The sequence below is a fragment of the Mesocricetus auratus genome, unplaced genomic scaffold (assembly GCF_017639785.1).
Source record: "Mesocricetus auratus isolate SY011 unplaced genomic scaffold, BCM_Maur_2.0 Super-Scaffold_4256, whole genome shotgun sequence".
Lineage (NCBI taxonomy): Eukaryota > Metazoa > Chordata > Mammalia > Rodentia > Cricetidae > Mesocricetus > Mesocricetus auratus.
The window spans coordinates 109,872,452-109,898,358 of NW_024429182.1; the positions used below are offsets into that span (position 1 = coordinate 109,872,452).

Below are 25,907 nucleotides of genomic sequence, written 5' to 3' on the forward strand. Positions count from 1 at the left end.
CTATTTTTCACCAGTCAAAGTCCACCAACATTTCCAAATGTAGAAGACACACCACAACAAATAGTTTAAACATGCAGGTATTATCAAAACTCCTTTATTTCCTGTATGGATTTAGGGTTCCTCGTCTAAGTTTAAACATTTTGTTGTTGTTGTTGTTTATTTTATTTTTACTTAAGTGTGTGTTCACTTATGCGCAGAAGCATAAGCATGTCTGGAAGACAGAGGCGAGAGATCAACCTTGTCTATAGCTTCTCAGGAACAATGTCTAACTTGGTTTTGACACAGGTCATTCAGTGACCTGGAAGTTGTCCATTTAATTACACTGGTTGACCAGTAGGCTCCAGGGATCGAATGTCTCTGCCTCCCTAGTGTTATGATTACAAGTGTGTCAGCATGTTTGGCTTGTTTTCTGACATGCATCCTGAAGACTGACTTCAGGTCCTCACGCCTGCACAACAAGCACTTTTGTAGCTGACTTATCTTCCCTGTTACCTAGTTTGGTTCCTACATGAAATATTTTCAATGGTTTTCCTCACTAAAGAAGTACTTCCTGGGACATAAATGCTTCTAAGGGAAGGAGTCAGTGACAACATTCTCTTAAATACACAGGAATTTCATAGTACCAACCAAAAGATGATTTATTTAAAAATCCTTTCAAAAATTAACTATCTTTGTCATGTTTTCATGTGAATTTGTAATTTAAAAACAAGACTCCACTTTTATATAGATTTTTAAAAAAATAAACATCTGGTTGCATTGTAGATGACCAGCAAAATTTATTATTTGACAACTTAACCATTGTTCGTAAAAGTCTTCCTTAACCAAATACTTTGGAAAGTAGTTCAATGTGTTTGGTAGAGAGACTACAAAACAAACAAACCAAGAAAACAAAACAAAAGGGTAATTTTAAATTCAAAGGCAAAAATCTTCATGGAAACTAGTGATATGCTTCTGGAATTGCTGTTATAGAAGCCTCAAGTCTGTGACTAAATCACTCTATGAATAAGGAAGACCCATATGGAACACTGGGAGCCATACCCTACAGTTTAGGAATCGGTATGGCTGCCACTGCTATACTCTCGATTGCACACTCGTCAGTTCCTCTGCGGATCCGGAAGTAGCCACTCTCACCCCATTCAGTGCCCCAGCTGTTCTTCACAATCCAGTACTCTATACCAGTGTCTGGATCTCTTCCATAGCCCACAAGCAGAACAGCATGATTTGTCAGCTCAAAGGGGTTGAAAGGGTCTCTCAGCCCGGTGTGGTGGTAGATTCCACTGTGGTAGTGCAGGAAGTCATCCTGGACTTCAAAGGCAACTGCCATGGGCCCGTGTTGGACCAGTTCAAGCTTCATCAGGGCTTCATTGCAACCACCATAGAAACCACCCACATAGTAGTACCCAGAAGAATAGTAGCGGAGGCAGTTCTCCTTTGGTTTGCACGGAGCATCTGTGGCTGTGTAGGGGAAGCAGTCTTCTTCCACCACTCCAAAATCTTGGGCATACTTTCCTGCAATGAGGTATGGGAACCCACCATCACAACCTAAGGGTGAAAATACACATGGTTATTACACTTCTGCTGGCAGAAGGCAGACACAACTTCTGCTATGTCCTGTTTTTTCTTCTTTATTCCCTGGAAGTTTTTCTGAGTTTAAATATAACTTCATTCTTCCTTCCTTGGGCATTCTTCGAACAAATACACCCCCCCCACACACACATGTATCTTTACTAGGCATTTATTTAGCATGTAGTAAGAAATATAGCTACTCTAGCATAGTGGTTGGGTGATGGAGGCCCTGTAACCATAAAAGGTTCAAAACCAAAAGTCTGTGAATCATTTAACCTCTGTTTTCTTATCTGTAAAAAGTAGATAGTGACAGCACCACCCTCAGGGTTTATAGCAGTTATTTCATATAAAAGCAATAACTTTAGTAATAATGAAACCTCATGACACACACACACACACACACACACAAATACACACACACATACTGGCTTTCTCAATCAAATCTCCCATATCTATCCTCACACATATTAATAATTTGTACTTCTATCAATTCCATGATTGTTTTCAACATTATAATTATTTAACTTTTGTTTCTGTTACCTAATTGCAAACTTCATGAACATAAGAATAATTTTGATACCTTACATTGTCCAGGGTCTAGACTTCACAATATGTCATACAGTATTTCAGAGAGAATGAATGGTTCACTTACAGTCATTCACCAGCAGTTTCACTGGAAACCTAGAAACTACATCTAGGCTGGCATCAGAAAACTTTAAAATGGCAGTATTTAAAATAGTATTTCCTTCTGAATCCTATCTGAGTATTCTGCTGTATAGCCTGCTCTGAAAGGCTAAGTATAGCATGCTAAATTCTCTTAAAAACAGTTACTATACTTCAGTAGGAACCGGATAGAGGAAAGAGACCACCACTGGAACCCAAAGCTGCAATGCTTAAAAGCTGTATGATTTTCCAAAAAAAGCTTGCTCTGACTCATTTTCTGCTTTTGAACAAGGTTTATGCCTGCTTTTTTTTTCCTTAAGATTTATTTATTTATTATGTATACATTTTGCCTGAATGTATCCCTGCAGGCCAGAAGAGGGCACCAGATCTCATTACAGATGGTTGTGAGCCGCCATGTGGCCACTGGGAATTGAACACAGGCCCTCTGAAAGAGCAGCCAGAGCTCTTAACCTTTGTGCCATTTCTCCAGTCCCTTATTCCTGCTTTTTATAGTTTTGTATACTGTGAGGTGATATTGTAAGAGGCAGTACTCATTTGACATATATACATCTTACTATAGGATACAGTAGATTCCATGATGAACTTTCCACCAATAATTGATGGAGCCAGATTCGCATCAGGGTTTTCTGACTATAGACATTGTAGCTTTCTGCTATGCCACCCTTTTATTTTTGACAGTGATAGTTACTGACACGCAGTCAAATAGCACATAACATAGCTCTGAAATATTGCATTTACCTTGGGCATACATGCTACAAGATACAACCTCCTGAGGACTCAGGATTGGGGTCTGAGAATTGTTGGTTAATATGCGGATTCTTGCTTCTAGCATACCCATAGAGGCAAATGAATAGCAGCTCCCACAAGATTCTGTAGATGGAGAAAAAAATAATATATATATATATTATCTATTTATAATTTCACAAAGAAACATGAAAACCTGAGTAAATGAGATATTTTAATATAGGATTTATAATATAAAAGGTTGGTTTTTTTAATCAAAATCAGTACAATATAGAAGACTCAATCCCCAAGCACTGAACCTGAGATATTTCTTTACAGTGAAGACTGGATTTGTGTCTATAATAGTTTAGTCTGAGAGAAATATGGAAGGACACATTTGAGCTAAACTTAAAAGAAAATCTCTAATGCAGTAGAAACTTTGAGTTCACACAAAATTCTTGTTGAAATTCCAAGCTCTGCTTCCAGGAGTTGGGAGGACTTCTCATGAGTGGGATTAGTGGCCGGTAAAAGATATTCTATGACTTATTGGACAAGGCCAAATGAATTTATTAAAGGCATCTGCTATGAAGACAGTTGCCATCAGAAAAGGAGAAAAACTGTACTATGAGATAATGTACATGAACAATGCTATTTTTCTGTGTTTCTTCAAACTGCATGGGCAAAGAAAAAAATAAACATATATAACAAAATACTGCAAAACTGCACTTCCCTTTGTTATAATCTTTGCGCAAATGAATATAGCTTTATATTTCTATTGTCACACAGCCTCTCTCATCTGCCACCACTCCAAAGATTACAGAGAAATATGCAAATCTAAGGTAAAACCAGTACTACGCAAGATGTATATCATTCAATTTATTATATTAGTTTCACTAAACTGTTTACGTGCTAAGCATTCCACTATAAATCTAAAGATTTATGAAGTCAATTCAGCTAATTTTGAACATAGAGGTGTCTGGTTATGAAAAATTTGGTAACTGAACTGAAGAGATGGCTCAGCAGTTAAGAGCACTGACTGCTCTTCCAGAAGACATGGGGTTAATTCCCAGCATCCACATTAAACCTCATAGCTGTCTGCAACTCCTATTCAAGGGATCTGATTCCTGCATACAATCATACTTGCAGGCAAAACACTTTGTATACAAAATAAAATTAAATTACAAAAAGTTTTCTTTACAGAAAAGCATTATGAAAACTATTGTGCTTTTAAATGTTAGCAGGAAGACTGTTTTTCCTTCTCCAGGTAATAATTTATGAACCCCCTGGAGGCAAAGAAAAAGTCATGATGTTGTTCAAACTCCACCATCATAAACCCTGCTTGAAACATTTAGATTGTTTTTTCTTTCACTAAGCTGGATATGTCCTCGAGGACTCTTTATCTTGCCACGTGATACTGGAAAGGAGCTCAGTGCATGTTTGTGGAAAGAATGAGTCAAGAGATAATAAGTAAGCACATTTTTGCAATCCATAAATGAAGCAAAATCAAGGCAAACTATCAACCATTTATTTCTGAACTCCAGAGGATGCAAACTTTGTGTTTCACAAGTCACAGTGCCACATGACCCTGAACCCAACCTACCAAGCGCCTCCTTTCTACTTAACTACTGTCCTGTCTAATGCTCCCACAAATTCTCCCTTCTTAAAGTCTCATTTATCCATGTTATCCACTGCCGAGGCATCATCTAAATTCTGAAGATGAGAAGATAAGCACATGTAATGGTGGCTTAGAAGTACTATTCTACAATCAACTCACTTGATAATTGAGACCTAGAAACTGAGGCAATGAGCTAAACCTAGAAGCTAATGCAGTGGTTCTCAACCTTTGGGTCACATCCCCTTTTGTGTTCAGACAACCCTTTCACAGAAAACACAGATAGTTACAGTATGATTCATAACAGTTGCAAAACTACAGTTATGAAGTAGTAATGAAATTAACTTTATGGTTGGGGTCACTATATCATGAGGAACAGTGTTAAAGGGGTCACAGCATTTGGAAGGTTGAGAACCACTGAGCTAACCAATAGTAGATGTGAGTACTTGGTTTTCTCTTCCTGCTGAGCTCTTGGCATTTGCATTTTTTTAAGTCATTGTAATGTTGAACCACTACTTTGTTTATTCACGAACAGAGTATAAGGTCTGTAAGGGGAAAGACTGTCCATTATTCACCTTATTCACAGAACTGCAAAGAAAATCACATATTTTCTTTTCTTGTTTGGCTTTTGCTTTTTAAAAGTCTGTTTCAGATTTTCTTTCATTGTCACATAATCACTACATAGAAGATTAACTTCAACTTTGTGGTTTCCAAACCACCTAGAAAATACTTCCTTGGGACTCTTCCTTTAAACAAGGGAATAGGAAAGAACAGATGTGTGACAAAATAACCAAAGTCACTATCTATCTCTAGCTGGAGATACTAAAGTCCTATAAACCATCCAGCTTCCTCAGCTTTTAACAGCTATGGAGATGAGCCTGTGAGTATTAATCATTAAACCCGTTATCTGACCATCCTGTACGATGGGAGGGACAGGTCACAAGAACAGTCTCGTGGCTCAGAAAGTGCTTTGTTTTGAAATCACAGGAATGTGAAAACCCCCTTTAGGTCCTTGACTTTCTGGGAAGATTGTCAACTGTTAAGATAACCATTACCTCCTTTCAAACAGAAAATCTAGTCTAGTTTCCAAAAGAAAAATAATATGTAAGACAACTATAATGCAATAAATAAGGGGCCTGTCTCTTGGAAAGCTCTGTTTGTGTCTGCGCTTCCACAAAGAGATAAAAACGAACATGGTATCCACATAATGCACATCCTCCCCCAGTGTGATAACACATTGCAGTAGCATGGAAGAGTGACAGTTCTCACCTCTCTTGCTTTGTCCCTCGTTAGCCATGTGACCCTGAGCAAGTCACTTAGCCTTTCACATTTCTTTTCATTTTAGTGCAAAGATAAATTAGGTGGAGTGAACAATTTAACGGCCTTGTCTTCCTGCTCTAATGAACATTTATAGTCAACACTTAAATAGAGTGGATTCTAAATATCAGGAAAACCCTACACATTACCTAATATGACCCTGGAGAGACACTCTCATTCTCCCAGATACAATAAGACATGGTGGAAAACGAAGTAATCCATCTCACTCGGTTTCCTAGCTTCTCTCCCTACTTCCACCTCACAGCTAATCTAGCTATAAAGCATTTTAAAGAAAGTTTTAAAGTGTACAACTTCCAGTTTCCAATATTTCTTTTACTTTAATCTTAATTTGTTCTCAGACTAAAGAAAAGTCGTTAATGACCTTAACTATGCCCCTTTTGGAATTCTACACTGCATAAAAGACTAGTATTGTAAAAGTGGGACATTTCCAGGTACCCCAAATTAACAGGAAGAGGAAAAAAAAACAGTGTCTTTTCCACTCTGAAGTATAAGAAAAATATCAAAAAGTTCAAAGAGGAACTTCCAAGCACATTTTGTTTTCCTCAAGCACCTGATATGGCAGTGCAGGTAAGAGACTGATTGAAAAGCCATCAACCCACAAATGATTTGTGTCTTGAAATTGCTCTTTCTTGGTACAAATCATGTTTACAACATACAAAGAATGGGGAGGTTTGGGGACATTAAGCCTTTTTACCAACTTACCAGGAAAGCAATGTCAAAGAACTTCCTTCAAAATGTCTCATTTCCTTCCCCTGGATTACTGTCTCATCTTACCTGTTATCCATACATGTGGGAATAAACTCTACCCTTCCCCACTGAATTCCATAAGTCTCTTATTAATGTGATTATCATGTTGTACTTTAATGTCTTTCTTGTATATCCTTCTAAAGTCTAACTCTTGGGAACCAAGAGCTGCTACTCTTTAAATACTCTGCCATTATTAAAAAGCTTCTTAGGGGATGGAGAGGGGGCTTAGCGGATAAAGCACTTGTTATGCAAACACAAGAACATGCTTTCAGATTGCCAGGAGCCACAAGAACGCTGGGTGTGGCAACACATGTCTGTAACCACAGAATTGGGTTGATGGAACAGTAGGAAGCTTTTTGGGCAGCCAAAATGATGAACACCAGGGGCAGTGACAGATAGTGTTTCAAACAATAAGGTGAAGCATGATGAGAAAGACAGCCTTGACAACCTCTGGTCTCCCCACACACAGGTGAAGGCAACCACTCATACGTGTACCTACATTACACACACATACACATAAGCTTCCTAGCATAGAATAAATGACTACAAGCAATGGGGGATGCAGCATCAAAGCATTAGCAGCTCACATTATCTAGCAGTTGCTATGCGCCAGGCTGTCAATAATGAAGTCTGCACAGGACATTTCCTCTGTTCCCTAATTTCTCAAGTAGGTTCTAAGTAAGGGTTCTATTGCTGTGTTACAACACCATGACCGCCGGGCGTTGGTGGCGCATGCCTTTAATCCCAGCACTTGGGAGGCAGAGGCAGGCGAATCTCTGTGAGTTCGAGGCCAGGCTGGACCAACAGCCTCCAAAAACAGAGAAACCCCTGTCTCGTAAAAAACAAAAAAAAAAACAAAAAACAAAACAAAACAAAACAAAAAAAATAACAACACCATGACCAAAAGCAATTTGGGGAAGAAACGGTTCATTTCATCTTACATTTCCAGATAATGCTGCTCTATTATACAGGTAAACCAGGGCAGGAACGCAAGGCAGGCACTGAGGCAGAAGACATTGAAGAGGTCTGTTACTGATTTGCCTTTTATGGCTTGTTCAGCTTTTCTTACATTACCCAGGTCCACCAAGCTCATGGATGTTATCTTCCTCAGTGATCTGGACCGTTCCACATCAGTCTTCAATCAACAAAAAGCCCTACAGGTTGCCCACAAGCTGGTGGGGGCTTTTTTACAACTAAGGTTCTATCTTCTCAAGACTCTAGTTTGTGTCAAGTTGACACAAAACCAGCCAGCAATGGATCTATTTGATGATCAAGTAAGCTTAAATCCTTTGCAGGCTGAGTGACTGATTAGAATGCTATACTAGCGAATTATTTGAGATTCCAGATTCTTTTTAGCTATCTTTAGTGGCCCCAACAGCTATTTACGCACCACTGCTGTAATCTGACCTAATATCCTTTTGGTTACAAAGTAACTTCTTTGGAATGTACTAATTAACTAACTTAATAGCAAGCCATGAACTTCCATTAACCCCAAAACCCAAGAATATCATTAGATAGCATCTGAATCTCCCAGTCGGGAATTGTCATCTTTCCTGTAACCCACCTACTTGATGCTCCCGCCAACATATTTGGCAAATATATTCAGTTATAACTTTGTCTTGTTCTGTGACTCCAAAACATTTTGTTTAAAATGTAATGGCTCCTTACCATAGAATGTCACATTTGGAGAAACCTAACATCTTTTTTATGTGTCAAAAGTTGATTTACCAATTACTTGCCATTTTCCTTCATTTCCCTCCCTAGGAAATGGAAAAGGTAAGGGATATCTGGATGTATGCCTTCTCTAGAGGCAGTGATCCCAGGAAGGTTAAGGGGAACACCCCTGGAATCAAATGAATGATGGAGGTCTTTGCACTGGGTGAATCCAGACCTGATCAAAACTTTTCAACACTCAAAACTCCTTCATTGAGGAATTAATGGTAAGACATGGAAGAAGTTATTACAGATATATTTGTAGAAAAGAGGAAGAATTTCTTTTTCAAAATCATACATTTATAATGATGGTCTTCATTTGATAAAAACTATGGCTAATTTATTTTCTAAGTGGAAAAATAAAAAATATTGAAGAATTCCTCAAATTTTTCAGGGTTTATGCAGAGTTAGTCACTCTCCTTTAGCAAATTTGCAACATCTACAAACAAAACCATTTTGTTGTTGTTGATGTTTTATTTTTCATAGTAACTAACAACTTATCTTCAAATTGAATGAGTGTGTTCTTTTACCAGCTTTGTGTCCTTAATTTAAGAAATCTGCAATCTAACATGTTAACAAACTTTGAAACTTATTTTAACATCACAAAACTTCTTGGAGAGTGTCATGTTTGGAGCACTTCAGATCAGATATATAACATGTAGTAATGAGTCTTTATGCAATTGTCGTGTAAAACTTGGGAAAGTAAGATTATCTGTTATTATATATAGCTAAAGGAAGTTTTATAATTGTAAAACTAAATCAACTCATGACTTAGGAAACTGAGTTAATCCATTCCATCAGAACTCATATTTTGATACAAAGGGGATTAAAAGGTCCATATACAGCTCAAGAAATCTAAGCTTGTGTGGTAATTAAAGATAACATAATGGTAGAAACAGGAGGGCAGATAGCAGAAGAGATTCAACAAACCAGTTTAACTTGCATTGGAAAGAAGACCAGTTTAATTGCATACAATTATTTTTTTCCACAGAAGTATCTCCTAGCAGCCAGGTAAATGAGTTGTACTTACTAATCTGGTGAAATCCATATAGAGAAATGTTGAGCTCAGCTAAAAAGATTAATTTTAGCACATTTTGTCACTGATGCAAAGGAAGGGAGTAAGAATTCAAAGGCCACAATTTTTAAATGCAGAATCACACTCCATAGTGTGGGCTATCTACCAATTGGCAGTCCTCCCTCCTCAGCCTCCATGACATACGCCACCACACTTGGCCTGCATCTGTATACTAAATCGCAAGATCATGACCATCCCTTTCCTGTATCCCTAAGTCCATCCTAGAGACTAGTACACAATGAATATTCAGTTACCAACAGCTTGGAATAATTTGATGAAAACTCAGACTTTTGTTAGTTTTACCTTGGTTTCGAACAGGGCTAACATAATTGACACCATGGACATTTCTCCAGTCCCAAGATTCTGGCAAATTTAAAATCTGTTTCTGTATTTCATCAGTCATCGGGGCAGGTTTAGGCCTAGAATGGAAATATATATTTAATAGAAACATAAAGTCTTTCTTTAAAGATCATCATCTAACCTCTGATTCCAAGGTTTAAGCCACCAGAGTAGCTAGTAACTTCATTGAGAACCAAAGAGCACTTGTCCCATGAGTGGGTCAATGGGGCCATTACACATGTGTCAATTACATAACTCAACTGCATAAATAGTTTTCATTTACTGCAGATTTATAGAATCTAGTCATTTTCCTTGTACAGTGAAAGCTAGTTTTAGAGCTCTTGAACAGTTACATTCCCTTACTTTTGGGAGATGTTGGTCAAGAAAGGAGATACAAGTTAAAGATGATCATTTAGAGGGTCCAGAGAAAACATTGAACTAACTGGTATTTGACTCAAGAGGTAATGATTGTTTTACACTTATTATGTGACATTCTGTAAAGAAGTTTAATGTCATAAACAAAGTCCTGTTTATTCTTAAGAAAGTAGATATACCTATTTCAAAGAATTTTCACAAAATTCAATGAAGTAATAATAATAATGATAATAATAATAAAACTCAAAAATGAAGACATACATATAAATTATAGGTATGATAACTACTATCACCATCGTATATGCCCCTCAAAATACTAAGTAATATAGTGGTGCTGTGAAAAGACTTTCTGGTACAAACTGTATATTGAATTGCTAACTTCTGTCTTCTTTGCATTCTGTAAGGAAGAGCATTTGGCCATAATACACACATACTAAAGAAAATAAAAGTTGGAAAACAACATTATATGGGCACAAACAGAATGAGAAAGAAGAGTTTAGGGGCACTAACATAGAATTAGAAACACTTTACAGATACTGTCCATTATCAGGTCTTATTGCCTTGGGCCTCAATGCCTTAGGGGTCCAGTGAAATGCCTGTGTCAGAATGAATGTCTGTGAAATCTCTGTATCAGAGAGTTGCTAAGAAGTATAATCATTGTGTGTGATTGCAGTAGTTCTCTGACTTCTTAAGCCTCAGTTTAATGATATTTCAACTTTTTACTATAGAACTACATATTTACACCAGAATCAACTTATATACAAAAATTCGGCTGGAAATCAAGCAGCCAGACTTTCATATTTGCTTTAATATTTCCTTCTCCATATGACTTCCATCTTATCTTAAACTTTCTATGGCACTCTAGTGGTAATAACTTTCCATAAAACAAATGTTAGTGTGTGGCCAAAGTCTAAGATAAAGGGTATCCCCTGAAATATAGCATGTAACACATAGTTTCAGACTCACACTCTCAGAGCAAGCCCCTGCCTCCATTGCTAATCCCTCTGTTTCAGGTTTCTGTTAAACAAGTCTTAATGTTTTCTCACAGATACAGTGGCAAATTTGACAGTTATTGTTAGTAAGTTGAGAGATACCCAAGGAGCAAAAGTGGTGGCAGAAAAATAAAAAGAAAACAAAGTTTTCAAGAATGTTTATCATAGTTTATGAAAATAAGTCATATGGTAAACACACTTATGGTCCTATTTAGATTACCTGGGCTAGCAAGGCTGAGTCTAGTGATTAGATTGTGGTCAGTAACAGCTGTAGCTGGGGACAAGAAAGTGAAACTGAAAAATTTCAAAGAATGGCTAAAAAATGACAATAAGGAGAAGAGACAAGACAAGACACAGGCATAAAAAGAATAGACACAAGAAAGATCCACATGACTTGGAGGAAAAAAAAGACAACAAAAATCCCAATAAATTGGACTACTAATTAAAATCCAGTTGGGACTTGAGTAGAAGGAGGATAACCTTCAGTATTGAAGTTCTTACTAGTGACAAAGAGAGACTGTGTTACCTTGGGATCCTTTGGCTTTGGCCACCACTTCTCCTGAGCAGATCTCTTAGGCTCAGTTTCTCATATTCCTTGTATGTGGTTGCAGTCCAAGATTTCTGAACACTGTTGATGGCCTTCACAAAGTCGTGGTCATAACTGTAGAGTCTATTGGAGAATCTGCCAACACAGAGACATAGTTTCAGATGTAGTCTTGTCTGGTAAAACGGCTCTCCAATAAAACTGATACTTACACCGTCAAAGAGTGAGTGGTATAGTCTTTTAGGAATACAGATGGCAACAGAAAAGAGTTGAAAGCTGTTATGTCTCCCACAAAATTTAAAATTAAACAGGATGTATACAATATTTGGTAGAATACTTATGCACTAGTGATAGATTGGAAACAACCTATATCAATGTCCTAAAATAAGGAACTTATTAATGTAAATGATAGTCCATTTATATATATTTCATGCTATAATATATATAGAAAATTATTTAGTGATATGAAGAGAATTTATATTATATTAATTTTAAAAGGTAAACTTTATACAGAATTAAATTTTATAAAAGTTTATATGTAATTTCTTTTTAAAGTCATGTTTATCTTTGTAGTTAGAATGAGAGTGTTATTTTTTCTGCATGTCCCTTTTATATATTTATTTATTTGTTTTTGAGGTTGGCTTTGTACTCAAAATCATTATGTATCCAAAGATATCTTTGTACTTCTGCTCCTCCAGTCTCTATTTCTTAAGTGATGGGGTTACCGGCATGCAGCACTACACACGGTTTATGCAGGTACTCTACCTGTCAAGCTAATCCTCAGTGTCTACATTTTCCCTTCCAAAGTGCTCCTTTATAATAGGTTACATGAACAAAAGAGGAGAGCAAAGGGTATATGTAATATACACATGTTTTATAAATACACAATTCCTAAATATTATTCTGTATAGGTGTTTTGTGCCCTTGTTATTAAAACCCGGTATCAGCAGGCATATGTGAGGACTTTTAAACAATGTGGAAAATACTCAGCTCAGATCCTTGAAATCACAATCTGAAATAAGTTCCTCATGTGATACTCAGCTCAGATCCTTGAAATCACAATCTGAAATAAGTTCCTCATGTGATTCACAAAAACATCAATGTCAGAATCATTTGTCTACTTTGTAGTGATATATTATTTATGATGTATTAAAACTTGACTGAAGATTCAGAAAAGCAAGGTTAACTATTCATTGAATTCTAACATTTGACAAACCTGTGTGTCGATGGACAGCAATTATATAAGTGATTGCTATACTTCTATTATAAAACACTCAATGGTTTGAGCAAATGTAACTCATCTTCAAGACTTTCACCAATATCCACTTCCACAAAGTAAGATGCACCCAACCCAAGCGACACCTAATTTAGGCACTCGGAACTTTTCTTTCACATTTCATTCACATTTGTAGAGAAAGTATTCTGATAGAGTCAGGGAAATAGAGAACAGTGCAAAGAAAACTGTGTATCACACTGATAACTATTTTCTCAAAGTTCTTTCCAGTTGCTCCAAAGTGTGACACCAAAGGACCCTTTATTAGATAAGCCATGTATCTGCCCCAGCCTTAACCCAACAGTAAAAAGAAACTACAGGTTTTTGTTTTTATTTTTCTAGATACAAGAGTAAATTTTAAACAGTAAGTGAAATATTTTAAAATATTTTCCACCAAGTCCATTTTCCCCAGTCTATTAAATTTGAGAAGCATTGCTTCCTGCTTTCCTTACTTAACCATAATTAGTAGGAGAGCCTCATATGTTGATATATGCATTACAGTAATGACAGGATACCATCATAGTTGTTAAATGCTATTTTTGGTGCTTAAGAGTCAAGGAGATTTAAAAAAAGATCAAGTCAGTCAACATTCAAGTGTGGATGGGGAGGGACTCGGGAGACCACATCCCTATCTGAGAGCTACTGACCAATGACGGCTGGAGGGGGAGGAAGAGTCAGTTCTCTTTAGGGGTGTGGCCTCAGAAAAGTTGCCCAGCTCCAATGGAGGTTACACACCAAATTGGACTCAGTAAGGTGTAAAGGAAAAAAAGGAGACAAAATAAATATGAATTTTAAAGGGAACATGGGAGGTGGTCTTGGAGAAGTTGGAGTGGATGACTGAATGGCAGATATGAGAAAAATATATTATATAGATATATGAAGTTCTGAAAGAACAGATATAAATAAAATATAATAATGTATCCAGTATTAGGTAACATATCACTAAGAACAGAAAGATCTCTTAAAGTTAATGTAATTGATAGCAATTACATTACAATCTCAAATAAATAAATAAATAAAAAGTCACATTTAAAATGCTTACCTCCAATATCTCAGCCAGAGATTGGATTTGGAAATAGGTCTTTAAAGAGGTAATAAAGGCTAAATGAGGCCATTAGTGTGGGCTCTGGTCTAGCTTAAAAGGTCCTGAGAAGCAAACTTTAGGACACAGCAAGGAAGGCAAAGTGAGGAGACAGTGGGAGGGAGAGCTGCCAGTAAGCAAAACAGAAACCAAGTTCTGGCCTTTAAAAGCCACAGCAGAAACTCTCCTTTAGGCCCCCCAGTCTGCAATGCTTCCATGTGACAGCCTGAGCAAATAACACACTGTGGAAAAGCCAAGAACTTTAATTTCAGTTGCTAGCTGGGTTTGCAGTTTGTTGAGTTTGTAACTGGACACCCATTGTAGCATCATCACATATGTAAATATTATTCAAGACATTACAATACCACAGCCAATGAAATACTTTTTCCTTACTAGTAATTTGCTATTTTGTTCCTTTGATGGTTTTGATTTTTAGGCATTTCCTGTTCCATTGGTTTTGAAATATTACTCACTTTTCCTGGAGGCTTCCTAGGTGCGCCAAGTTCATATTAACCTTCTCCAAAGGACTTCCCACCTTCTTGCCGGAAAAGCAAGCCCAGTTCCGGCCCAGCACATCATGGACCCATCCGGTCATGGTCTCATGGCAGTAGCTGATGACTTTGCTACCTTTGGTTTCATACTGCAATCAAGCAGAAACACAAAAGGGTAATCACACCTGTGCTCGGCTCTCAGGTCCCGTTGCCTGGCTATTTGCCATAAAGCTGCGCTGGGGCCCTCAGCCAAGCAAAATGAATACTTTAGCTGATAATGGTCTGATAATTGTTCTAGAAAGCGAAGGAACCACTTCTAAGATTAGCATTGTTGGCCACCCAACAAAAAATGTACTTCTAGGAAGGAATGAATGGCTGTGGGAAAAGCTCACATTCTTGAAGGAATTTTCATATCCAAGGCAGTTTGCGTGCATTTCTCACTGTAAGTCTCTGAAGAAATAATAAACGATCCTGGATTTCCGATGACCATTCAGGGAGAGTCATCATTCCTCCTGTGGCCACAGAGCTGTTACCTGGCAGGAACAGTTTCCTCCTCTGCTTTATTGTCAGAAGAGGCTCCCATCAGTAGACTATAAGAGCAGATGGCAAATACTTCCTGGGTAGCTAAACTAAATCCTCTTTTGCTGTTAATCTCCTGATGTATTAGAATATGCCCATTATGACGTACTTAATTGTTGTGTCCACTTTATTTCAGTAATATGACTCGTTGCACGTTTCCATGAAAGAATGCTATGCAGTGACAGGCCCAGGTTTGAATTCAGACACATTGGCTCTACAACCCCGTTACTTTCATGCAATGACAGCTCATCAAGGAGAAGAATATGACCAGAATGAGCAAGGAAGGAGGCAGGCAGAAAGAAGAAAGGCATGGGCATAGGTTTAACTTGCAGAAATTTGAAGGAGATTCTATTAAGCCATATTTATCTGTAAAACAAGGATACCAGAAAAAAAAGACACCCAAAAGTATAACACGGGGACTCTGAGATCCAGTATAAATTGATAAACTTGTCACCAAATGGACAAATACAAACGCTTTAGACTATACAGTATCAAAATTTATTGAATCTGCTGACTCTGACACACAGCTTGAGAGGTTGAGTTTAATAAAAAACATTTTGACATAATTATTTCCAACACACAATGTACTTACAAGATCCTGGCCAAATCAAGAGACAGCCCTACTAAACTACATAAAAGTTCTTATCAATAAATATTGGTGACCTTATACAATAAACCCTAAATTCCTTAGACCTTAATCATGTATTTCTTTTCGGTTTTAGAATTTGGTCCTATTCATTAGTCTTCTCTCATTTGCTAAGACAGACCAGGTAGGCCTTGGAGGGCCATTGCTGACTGAAATGTTTCAAAAGCCCTGAAGTTTTCCTTATAGTCATATCTTTCACTCCCTGTCTCCATCTCCCTCTCTCTCTACAGCAATATTCCAGTAAATGTTTACAGCAGTATAATAGGAAAGTAAAAAGAAAGAAGGCTAAACAGTTTCAATATAAAAATTGAGAACATTTTTATTAACTAATAACATTTTGCATGATTAATAAGTTCTATAAGAAAAGGGGAGGCAACCAAGGTTCGGGAAAACTGGGGAATGTGCCTCATACTGCAAGCCAGTTTTCTTGGACTCCTGGGAAGCGTTGATACATTTCACACAGCCGCTTTTCCATTACAAAATCAGAAACCCCCTCTTTTCTTAAAAGCTGTTCAGATTCCTTATCCATCCTAGGGTTCCAAGATAACATCAAAATATCTGAGGGCAGAAATAAAAGATCTAAGAACTTTGTTAAATTAGAATTTAATACCAACCACTCTAACAACCAAACACTGTTCCCTATATCAAGCCGTGTTTCTTCATACACTGCTCTTTCACAAACAGCTAGAGTGGTCAATGACACAGAGGACAGAATCCAGGAACTACAGAAAAAAATAAAAAAGGCTAAATTCTCAATGATGCATCACTCTGTGTTATCCCAACCTCACCATAACGTTTTGAGACAAGGAGAGCTATTTCTTTCTGTAGTAAAGGTGGTCCTGCAAAGAGTGAGGCTAGGTGGAGGTCACAGCTAACACTCCTTTGTTGTTCATTTGGTTTTTAACCCACTGGATGTTCTGTAAACACCAGATTAGCTGACTCAGGAGAGCTTCACACTGTGGCTCATGACCATTTCCAGTTCTTTGCTATTCTTGCCAAGGGCCCATTACTGCAGAGCAGAGGTGAAAGATACCTAAGCCCTGGGAGGCTTGGAATGTCTAGATAGACTCCAGCTCTGCTGCTGTGGGCCTGTATGATCCTGTGTCAGTGTCTTCCATCTGTGCTTCCACTAGTAAACTGGAGTTGATAATAAGAGACTCCATTCCACTGACTGTGTTTGTGCTCTCTCCCTCAGGAAACCTCTATGTTTATTCTTCCCCAAAAGACATAAGCATTGGGAAAATCAGATTTTTGTTTATTTACTATCTAGGAAGCTGCCTGACAGGAGGAAGCGAATAATTATTGAATGAGTGAATAAGCAAAAAATGAACAACAAAGAAAGAGCCTTATTAAGACTGATTTCAACATGGACTTACAAAATTCAGAAAAGGTAAGGAATTAATAATTAATAGCAGAGTTGTAATGCCAAGTCATCCAAGAGCCCAGAAATAAAACAGTGTGTCTTCTGAAATGCCCACTCTTCTGCAAGCCTGTTTATGCTGTGAATCCAGGTTTACCTAGCAGTCCCAAACATTTCCCTGAAATTTCTGTGGGTCTAGGCAAGATTAGCAAAGTCTGGTAAATAACTGTTACTGCAGACACTTTAATTTGTGTACATAGGAGTAATTTTTAAAAACATACAAGTGGGTCATTGTAACTCAATTTCGACAAATAGAGTAAAACTGGCGTTTGCAGTCACTTCTGATGTACTAAATTCATGGAATCATTTTCTGTTTTAAACTTGTATTTTATAGTATTCTGTAGCTGAGGAATCTGCTCTTTTACTTTGGTTAACCTGAAGTCACCTTGTGACAGGCAGGGCATGGTGGCACAGATAGGGCAGACCTGTCCAGTGTAGCTCTAAGGGGTAGAAATGCAGCATTGATAAGGTTAGCTCAAAGGTCAAGCACTAGAAACCTTAACCTGACTGCCCTCCCCAGAGGAAGTCTTTATTTCCTTGATTTGAAAGTTCCCAGGGTCTCTTCCAGCTACAGTGAACTCTTAATGTTTATGAGGACTAAGAGGCTGAAATTTTGGCCACATTATTCCACAGTAAGTGTAGTCAGTTTTTCCTCCCAAAGAATTTTTTTCATTTGTATCAACATTGGTCTCTGGAGACTGACTTGCATAGATGAGACAATTTAAGTTTCCACTCATGTTTGCCAATTCCTGCTGCAACAGAGAATTTGTTACAATTCATAGGCCTTTCAACATGTAGCACTTAAAAGTTCAGAGACCTGCTGTGCAGGAGCTCTTCTTCTTCAAGGTTCCTATTAATTTGTCATATATTCTCCAAAGTCCTTCCGTAATCTCCCACCCCCACCTCACCAACAAAGTTTCATCAACTTTCCTAGCTCTAACCTAGCAATACTGACTTCATGGGGATATTTTATAAATTAAGCTATTTAACCTATAACTTTTTTTTACTGCTTTGATACTTTAAAGGTTTGTATTTTTGTTGTTGTGGTTTTTTTTGTAATTAAATATCCTTCCATTGCTTCTCTGGATATACTTTACAGCAAATATTTGAATGCTTATTTCACATAGTTCACTGGTCAAGAGACACCAACAACCAAGAGTTTTGTTTCTGAAAGTCCAGTTCTGTTACTTATCATTCATGAAGCTTTGAGGAAGTTACCATTAGGAAGACTCTCTCTGTTTTCAACTGAAATGGGCAAGATAGCTATGACTGATCCTACTTTGCTTGATTGCTAGGGAGGATTAAAATAATGCTAAAGCTTAAACGATTTGAAATACTTAAAAAAAAACTCCCTGGAAATAACAATATAAGCACATATAAACAATTGTAAAGGCAACTAAGCCATGATCTGTTGCTGTTACTCATGGACATATAGGTAACAAATGTGTTTAACATTTTATCTATGCATTCAGACATCTTATACTTAATTTCAAATAGTCAACAGAGCTGTTTCTTTATTTAAAAGACTGGCAGTGGTGCACACCTAAGTCACAGCACTCCAGAGGCTCCTGTAATGCCAATTTAGGCAGCAACACATCAGAATTGTTTTTTGGAAACAGGACTCTGATAGTGACTTTCTTTCATTATTTAATGATTGCATCTGAAACTTCTTCTTATAATATACACTGCTCATTCAATCATTTAACATCTCATACACATTATAACACTACTATAGTGATCCACTCATGCAGTATTAAAAGATGTCTATACGAGTCATAAAATAAATAAAAACCTGGATCTGGAAGACTTATCCTTCAAGTTGATTAACTATTTCACAGAGCAGAAACTCAGAGATGGTTGAGAATTGAATGATAAACATGTATATGGAGATATATGACATCTGAGTAACACTAAAAACCAGGGAAGGTTACTCAACTTTTTCCCTTTCTTTCCCTCCCCTGGAGACAGTGACCTCAAAGCAAAGTAAACCACTTCATTTGCTGCTATGTTTACTGTGTGAAAAAAATGTTAAGAAGCAACAAGATGACCAAATCCACATTTGGCTAAATCCCTCCAGTTTACCATAGCTTTCTCAGAAAGTCAACTTCCCTAATTCTGTTCCAAGAATAAGCATCGGCATTCTGCCTATTAACAAACTAAACAGTTTATTTAAAAAGTTGAATTCTAATCAAATGTAAAGCTGCCAGGAAGTTGTAATCAAAGTAATCATACATTTTAAATGGGAAATATCAGCATTTAGATTCAAATATAAAAATTGAAGACATTAAATTTGATTGTTACCTATGCTGAAGACACTTCATTTAAGATCAAGAAATTTCAGAAATAGGTAAGAAACTACCATTTACAATGAAGCAAAGTGGTTAGTTCATTCTCAGTGCCTTGTTCACAAAGTCTCAACTGTGAGGTTGGAAGAAAACATAAAATCTCATTAAACTGTTAATTAGTTCCAAGTCCTTCATAGGCTCAGCAGAGATAGGGCATATCCTATTCTGTTCCAGGCTAGTTAAAATAGGAACTGCCACAGACACAAAAATCTCTCTTTTCCTAGGCCACTAATTGAGTTGAAGCTCCAAAAGCTAGAACTTTGCTATTTTCAGTTTAGAGCCTTTTTTGGTTTCATAATCTCAAGAAATTTAAGACATAAGTAAACACACACACACACACACAAGTGAATCTGATCTCTTTTCTATTAAGTCACTTAACAAATGACTTGAAGGCCTGCCATAGCCTCTAAGGACACAAAGGTAAGAACATTTGGGAAATATCAATAAAAAAATACCACAACAAGGTTATTTCTTTTAATCTTCTTTCATACAAAATTATTTATTCAACCCATTATTTTCATGTTATTTGACAAATATTGCATGATATACACAGAATACAGTATTTTGTAACACAGTCAATAACCCCTTCTCTTACAGAGCAGAAGGGAAAACAAACAGGCAATTCTAACAAACAATGCTAAGCATTAGTGTACTGTGAGCCCGTCTGGCACATATCTACAATTTCGGGTCTCCTCATTTGCTCACATGATCATTTAGAAACCAAATTACACAGAGAAAGATAAGAATTACTCCTAGAAAATACATCTCTGTGTATAGACAACAATATTTTTAGACCTTGAAAATCAGCTTTAAAATACATAACTCTCTGAGGGCTCTGAAAGAAGGAAACGTGAAAATATTTCCTGTAACACAGAACTCACGCTATAGCGCCAACCTAGGCCAGTGTTCCCAGAACCCCAGAAAAGTGGTACTTTGTGCGTTGGTTTGAATGAGGATGTCCCACTCCCAGAGGCTCATGAGCTTAAATACTTTGTTCCCCACTGTTTGGGAAGGATTAGGACATATGGCCTTGTTAGAGGAGGTGTGTCACTCACTAGAGGTGAGTTGAGAGGATTCAGATGACTCCACAATTCTCTCTCAGTTAGCTCTCTCTGCCTAGAGGCTGTGGACCTCTAGGCCATTCTTTCACTCCATCATCATGGACTGTAGCCATCTAAAAATGTAAGCCAAATTAATCACTTTCTTTTATAGATAAAGCCATCATCATGACTCACAGAGTATAAATCTTCTGAGTTTACCCAGCCATAATAGAAAAGCAGGGTGGGTAATATGGATTATGTACACGTGCACCATTTAGATCTTCTAAGTCAGTTCTAAACCCAGTGAGAAGGAAATGACTCCACTGCTCAGCAGGAAAGAGCTAGAAGATAGCAATCAGGTTGAACAATAGTACAATTAAGGAAAGTCAATTTCACAGGGGATTTCTTTGGGGTTTATGCTTCAGTTCAAAAGCTTGATTCTCGGTGTGTGGGACTCCACAGGGGAAAGACAAGTTAATGTTACCCGCTGAGTGAAAGAACTCTGGTTTAAAGTAAGGAAGTGAGTGTGCTCAGTGGTAGGAAACCTAAATTGGAAAGGCACTCACCTAAGTCTTCGGTGACAGCCAATGCAATACACACTCCACCCCACCAAACCAACCCTCAAGATGCTTATGTGCTGGAATGCATCAGAAAAACTTCACAAAGGTGGATTGAAATATCATTTACTTGGTTGAGATGGCTTTTCTTTTCTTTTTTAGCCCCAGGGAACTTCTGAGTTTTGAAAGATTATGGAGTGTCATTATACAGTCAGAAATTACATGACCTTGAACTTTAGAAGAGACTAAGCAATGCTATCGGTAAAAGGAAATTAGTCCCATCACTTTTATAGGGCTTTCAGACTCATAGCAAGTCAACTTAGCAAAAAGCTAGCACCTAATTTAGAAAACAAATGAAGAAGCAGAAGAGAAAAAGAGAAGAGAAAAACAAGAGAAAGAGAAAGCTATTAGCCACATCATCTTTATGGCTAGGGGTGCTGCAAAACCACTGTCTACAAAAAGATACACCTTTCAGTATTTGGCTAAGAAAGCATCTTTCCTCCTTGTACATGCCTTGCATGGGACCATCTTCCCTCCAGTAGTTAGCATATGTCTACTTTAAGTCATCTCAAAGCCTTCTTTTCTTCTACATTAGGTGTGGGACTTACTTACTAGAGGAAATTAGAGAAAGCGAAAGCACCAAGGAAGAGTGAGTAAATTTGCACTGTGACAGAACACAGAAAAAAGATCCCCAAACCCAAAACCCAAACCCTGTCTAGTTTGAAGAAACCATTTTAACATGACAGTATTCAACTAAGAAAAGAAAGAAAAAACACTTGATGTGTTATAAATCGTTCCTCTTATGAAAACACTAAATGCTGAAGCCCCTGAGGCTTCAGCTTGTCCACAGTGTTTTCCCTTTATTCTGTGAAGGTTCTGGTTGTTCACATTCCACAGTGGTGATTACTTTTTTCCAAGGAAACGTTCAGGATGGCAGCTGCCTTGGAGGTAGGTCGCCAGGACTCCTCTGCATTTTACATGCAAACAAACTCCAGAAGGGACTGTAGCTGCCATGGCCTCTGCTAGCTGCTAGAGGTAGATTCAGCTCTTTGCCTCTTAAACCAAAGTCTATTCTTGGCTGTGGTATTAAAAGAGCCTCTCAACAGACGATCTATTTAATAACTACAAAACAAAAACTAGGGTTACATACCAACAAAGATCATATACCATCTCTTAACACTTTATCACAGTAATCTTTGTTAAATTAAAAAAAGCAATACGAGCACTAATATATTAGGTGTTGGTAGCTATTGAGGTCAATACTGAAAAAAAAACATGCATTATGCATACATGCAACATGCTTGCAAAGCAGATGCATAGGCAAGTGACTGTTTCTCTGAAAGGCTAATGTGACTTTAAAGTATACTAAGGCAACAAGCTAAGTTCTAGCAGCTTAGGCCCATAGCATGTGTCTGCTACATATCTAAATATAGTCCTCTAATGCTGCTTCGATGTGTGTGTAGGTTCCAAGGTATATACCCCACTTATGAAGCAAAGACCAGGGCGGAACTTTCCTACTGGCTGATGTCTCCCCGAAAGTAGAAGAAAGGTTGAAGAGACTTAGAGCAGAATTTCATTGGGAAACCTGTAGATCTACTTTATCGTGGTTTCCCATTCAATCTTTGTCTCACCACTTGATATATTAAAAATTCTGTGCAGTTTCCAACTAAAGAAAACTAACATAATCTCTACTCATCCAGTTTCATGAAGAACAAAAAATGCACAGCTTACTTCTGTCAGTTGGGCTCATACTGAGCTGGTTTTAGAGAATGCCTCACACTCTCTAAATTTTAGGGGGATGCAGGAAGAGTCTAGAAGCAGTTCCTGGTAATATGGACTGGTAGGAACCCATTCCAAAGCCTGGGAAATGTGGCTACAGAGTGATGGTGGTGCTTTCCCAATCTGTTCTCATTTCTTTTTCCACCTGATTTTTAGGACTTAGCAACAAAGAAAAGGAGGAAGGACGAGAAGAAACAATGTTATTTTAAAACACAAAGACGGGTAAGACATTCCATCATTTTTATTTGCTCATCATCCATTATTCCCATCAAATCCTATATGAACAATAATGTAAATATTTATTGTTAAACTATGAAGGGAATGAACCAAAGGGATCTGTCTTTTCCCAGTCAACATTCTATGCTCTTAGTAGAAGCTGCTTTCAAAATGATGACTGACAACTTGGTGGTGAGTGATCAGTATGCCAATTCATTTGAGCAGCTTAGACACATAGCATGTGTCTCCTACCTATTCTAACGTCTTACACAGATGTCTTGGTACTAGTGTACATGCTACACATGCTTCTTCCTTGAGGGAGTCTTTGGGGGAAAAGAAGAAAAAAACCTAGGACAGCTTAGTTACTATACAAATGTGAATTACATGTTAGCCAATCTTTGCCAGGAGGCTCTTCTCCTTTTTGGGCTCATGTCTACTAAGGCTATAATATGACACTTGGGATTTGATGGTGCAATCAGAGCACACGAGATGGAAAGTTCCACAGAACATCAAAGAAGTTAAAGGTAGCAGAAAAGCAAGCTCAAGCAAGCATGCACAGGATAACAACAATCTGCATTCTCCTTTTTCTGAAGAATAAATAGGCTCTGATTTACTAAGACAACAGCACAAGAAAAGGCTGGTTTAGCAATGAATATAAAGATATTTCAGTTGTGCTCACCCAGTTTGTTCCTCAGATGTGTCAAATCATATATTCCCACAGTTCCCAGCTGCATGAACAACTGACTGATAAAATCAGTGACATCCTATGAAGAGTTTACAGTGGTAAACTGAGTCATGACAAAATTTCACATCAATAAGCCAATACACACAAGGCATGCATCCAGATGCTTTTGGTACCAACCCTTCACCAAAACTCTTAAAAGTCAATCTCAATTTTTAAAAAAGCAAATCTTGTGTTCAACATATAGAATTTGTATTTTTTAAAAAGTACACTCACCACAGAAATAATCATCTAAAATTGTTTCATCTTAAAAGTAAACCCAGAAGGCACAGTGAAACAATTAGTAGATGGTTCTCAAATCTTTTATTGTGGAAACACAACTGATATTTCTGGTTGGGGAGAATAGTTTGAAACTTGCAAATTGCTGGCACATGATCTGTGGAATTAAAAACCTGACATGGGCTTCTCAGTATGTTGGCCTGGTTGTAAGTAAAAGCTTGCATTATGAACTTAGTGGTGGTGGTCTCCCTTTTATTATTATTATTATTATTATTATTATTATTATTTATTCTATAAATCAATTAAAACTAGAGGACAAAGTGCTCGATAATTGCAAAGTTTAGCTTGACTACCAAAAAAAAAAAAAAAAAAAAAGCAAAGCCATACCAAGGGTCCAGTGAGATGGCTCAGTAAGCAACAGTGATTGCTGCCAAACCTATAGACCTGGGTTCAATCCCCAGAATCCCCATTGTGGACAGAAAGAATCACAGGTTCCATTCATAGGTTGCCTTTTGACTACATAGGAGCTGTGGCATACAATTTCCCCTCAACCCTCACCACTACCCATAACCTCCACAAAATAAAGAAATATAACAAATATAATTAGCCATAACAAATGTTTTCCCATCTATTTTTCTCACTCCTTGAATAACTATCTTCATAACAATATGAGGTTCTTTTCTACCCTTCATCTCTGCTACCTCAGAGGAGATAAAATGAGAAAAAGGGAAGGGTCAGGAACTTGTTCTCCTTGAAGACATACTTTGGGGCACAGTTTGTTTACATGCCCTCTGGACAATTTGGCTGGGATGTCATTCAGTGCAGCTTTATATAGCTTGTCATAAAAACTGATGAAAGCACATCAAAACACAAGAAAAGGAAAAGTAGCCTTCACGGATGCCATAAAGTCAGACATAATCACAGCTGTTTATATTCTGCCTGGTTTTGTTTCTTTGGTTTTTTTTTTTTTTTTATAGGAGGCCAGCTGCTTTTTTATTATGTAGATACCTCACAGAGGTGTAAATGTGTCACAGGGACAAGGAGAGCCCAATGATAACTGCCATTATAATCCACCAGTGTAGAGCATGCCTGCAGAGATGATCTTCATTTGTTCTACACAGCCTTACGTTTTCAAAGGATACTTCTAAGAAGTTTCCATTTTGTCACAAGCCTAATTATTCTGTTTGGTTTTACAGGAGGTTTTAAAGGCCTTAGGTCCCTGCCTGGGCAGGAGTTCAAGTCATAAACTGCCTAGAAGAAATAGGAAAAAAATATCCTTTAAAAACATATAGTTGCTGGGCATGGTGACTCACGCCTTTAATCCCAGCATTTCAGAGGCAGAAGCAAGCAGGTACCTGTGAGTTCAAGGTCAACCTGATCTACGTAGTGAGTTCCAGGATAGCCAGAGGTAAACTGTAAGATGGTCTTAATACAAACCAAAACTCCCAGCTAAGATTCTGGTACTCTCCTTTTGCTGGGCAATGGTGGCACAGGCCTTTAATCCTAGAACTTGGTAGGCAGAGGCAGGTGGATCTCTGTGAGTTAGAGGTCAGCCTGGTCTACAAAGAAATTTACAGGACAGTCAGGACTGTTACACAGAGAAATCTTGTCTTGGAAAGTAAAAAAAAAAATCCCATATAGCCGGTGTTTTCTGTTGAACTTGAACTATGCAACTTGAACGCATATCTACAACCACAGAGAGACTAGTCCTATTTCTACCTACCACATTTCACATTTTAAGTCATTAAAATGTTTTGTCTCCAGTTTTTTTTTATTGCTTAGGGATCTTCATGTCATCAGAAATGTTAATC

General features: G+C 37.6%; 1 protein-coding gene across 2 annotated transcripts in view; it reads right to left on the reverse strand.

Annotated features, from left to right (window-relative positions):
* Positions 1–751: 751 nt before the first annotated feature.
* Positions 752–25,907, reverse strand: part of Ctsc (cathepsin C) — a 31,564-nt gene continuing 6,408 nt past the window's right edge. The window contains exons 3-7 of one of the 2 annotated variants that reach the window (XM_005085370.4): positions 14,536–14,702; positions 11,691–11,846; positions 9,762–9,877; positions 2,989–3,120; positions 752–1,542 (exon numbers count right to left, since the gene is read on the reverse strand). In XM_005085370.4, the coding sequence (XP_005085427.1) occupies positions 1,040–1,542; positions 2,989–3,120; positions 9,762–9,877; positions 11,691–11,846; positions 14,536–14,702 (1,074 nt within the window). In that variant the 3' untranslated portion in view covers positions 752–1,039. Of the gene's footprint in view, positions 1,543–2,988; positions 3,121–9,761; positions 9,878–11,690; positions 11,847–14,535; positions 14,703–20,011; positions 22,263–23,814; positions 23,900–25,907 lie in introns of those variants that run through there. The other variant, XM_013124690.3, reaches the window with a different exon arrangement.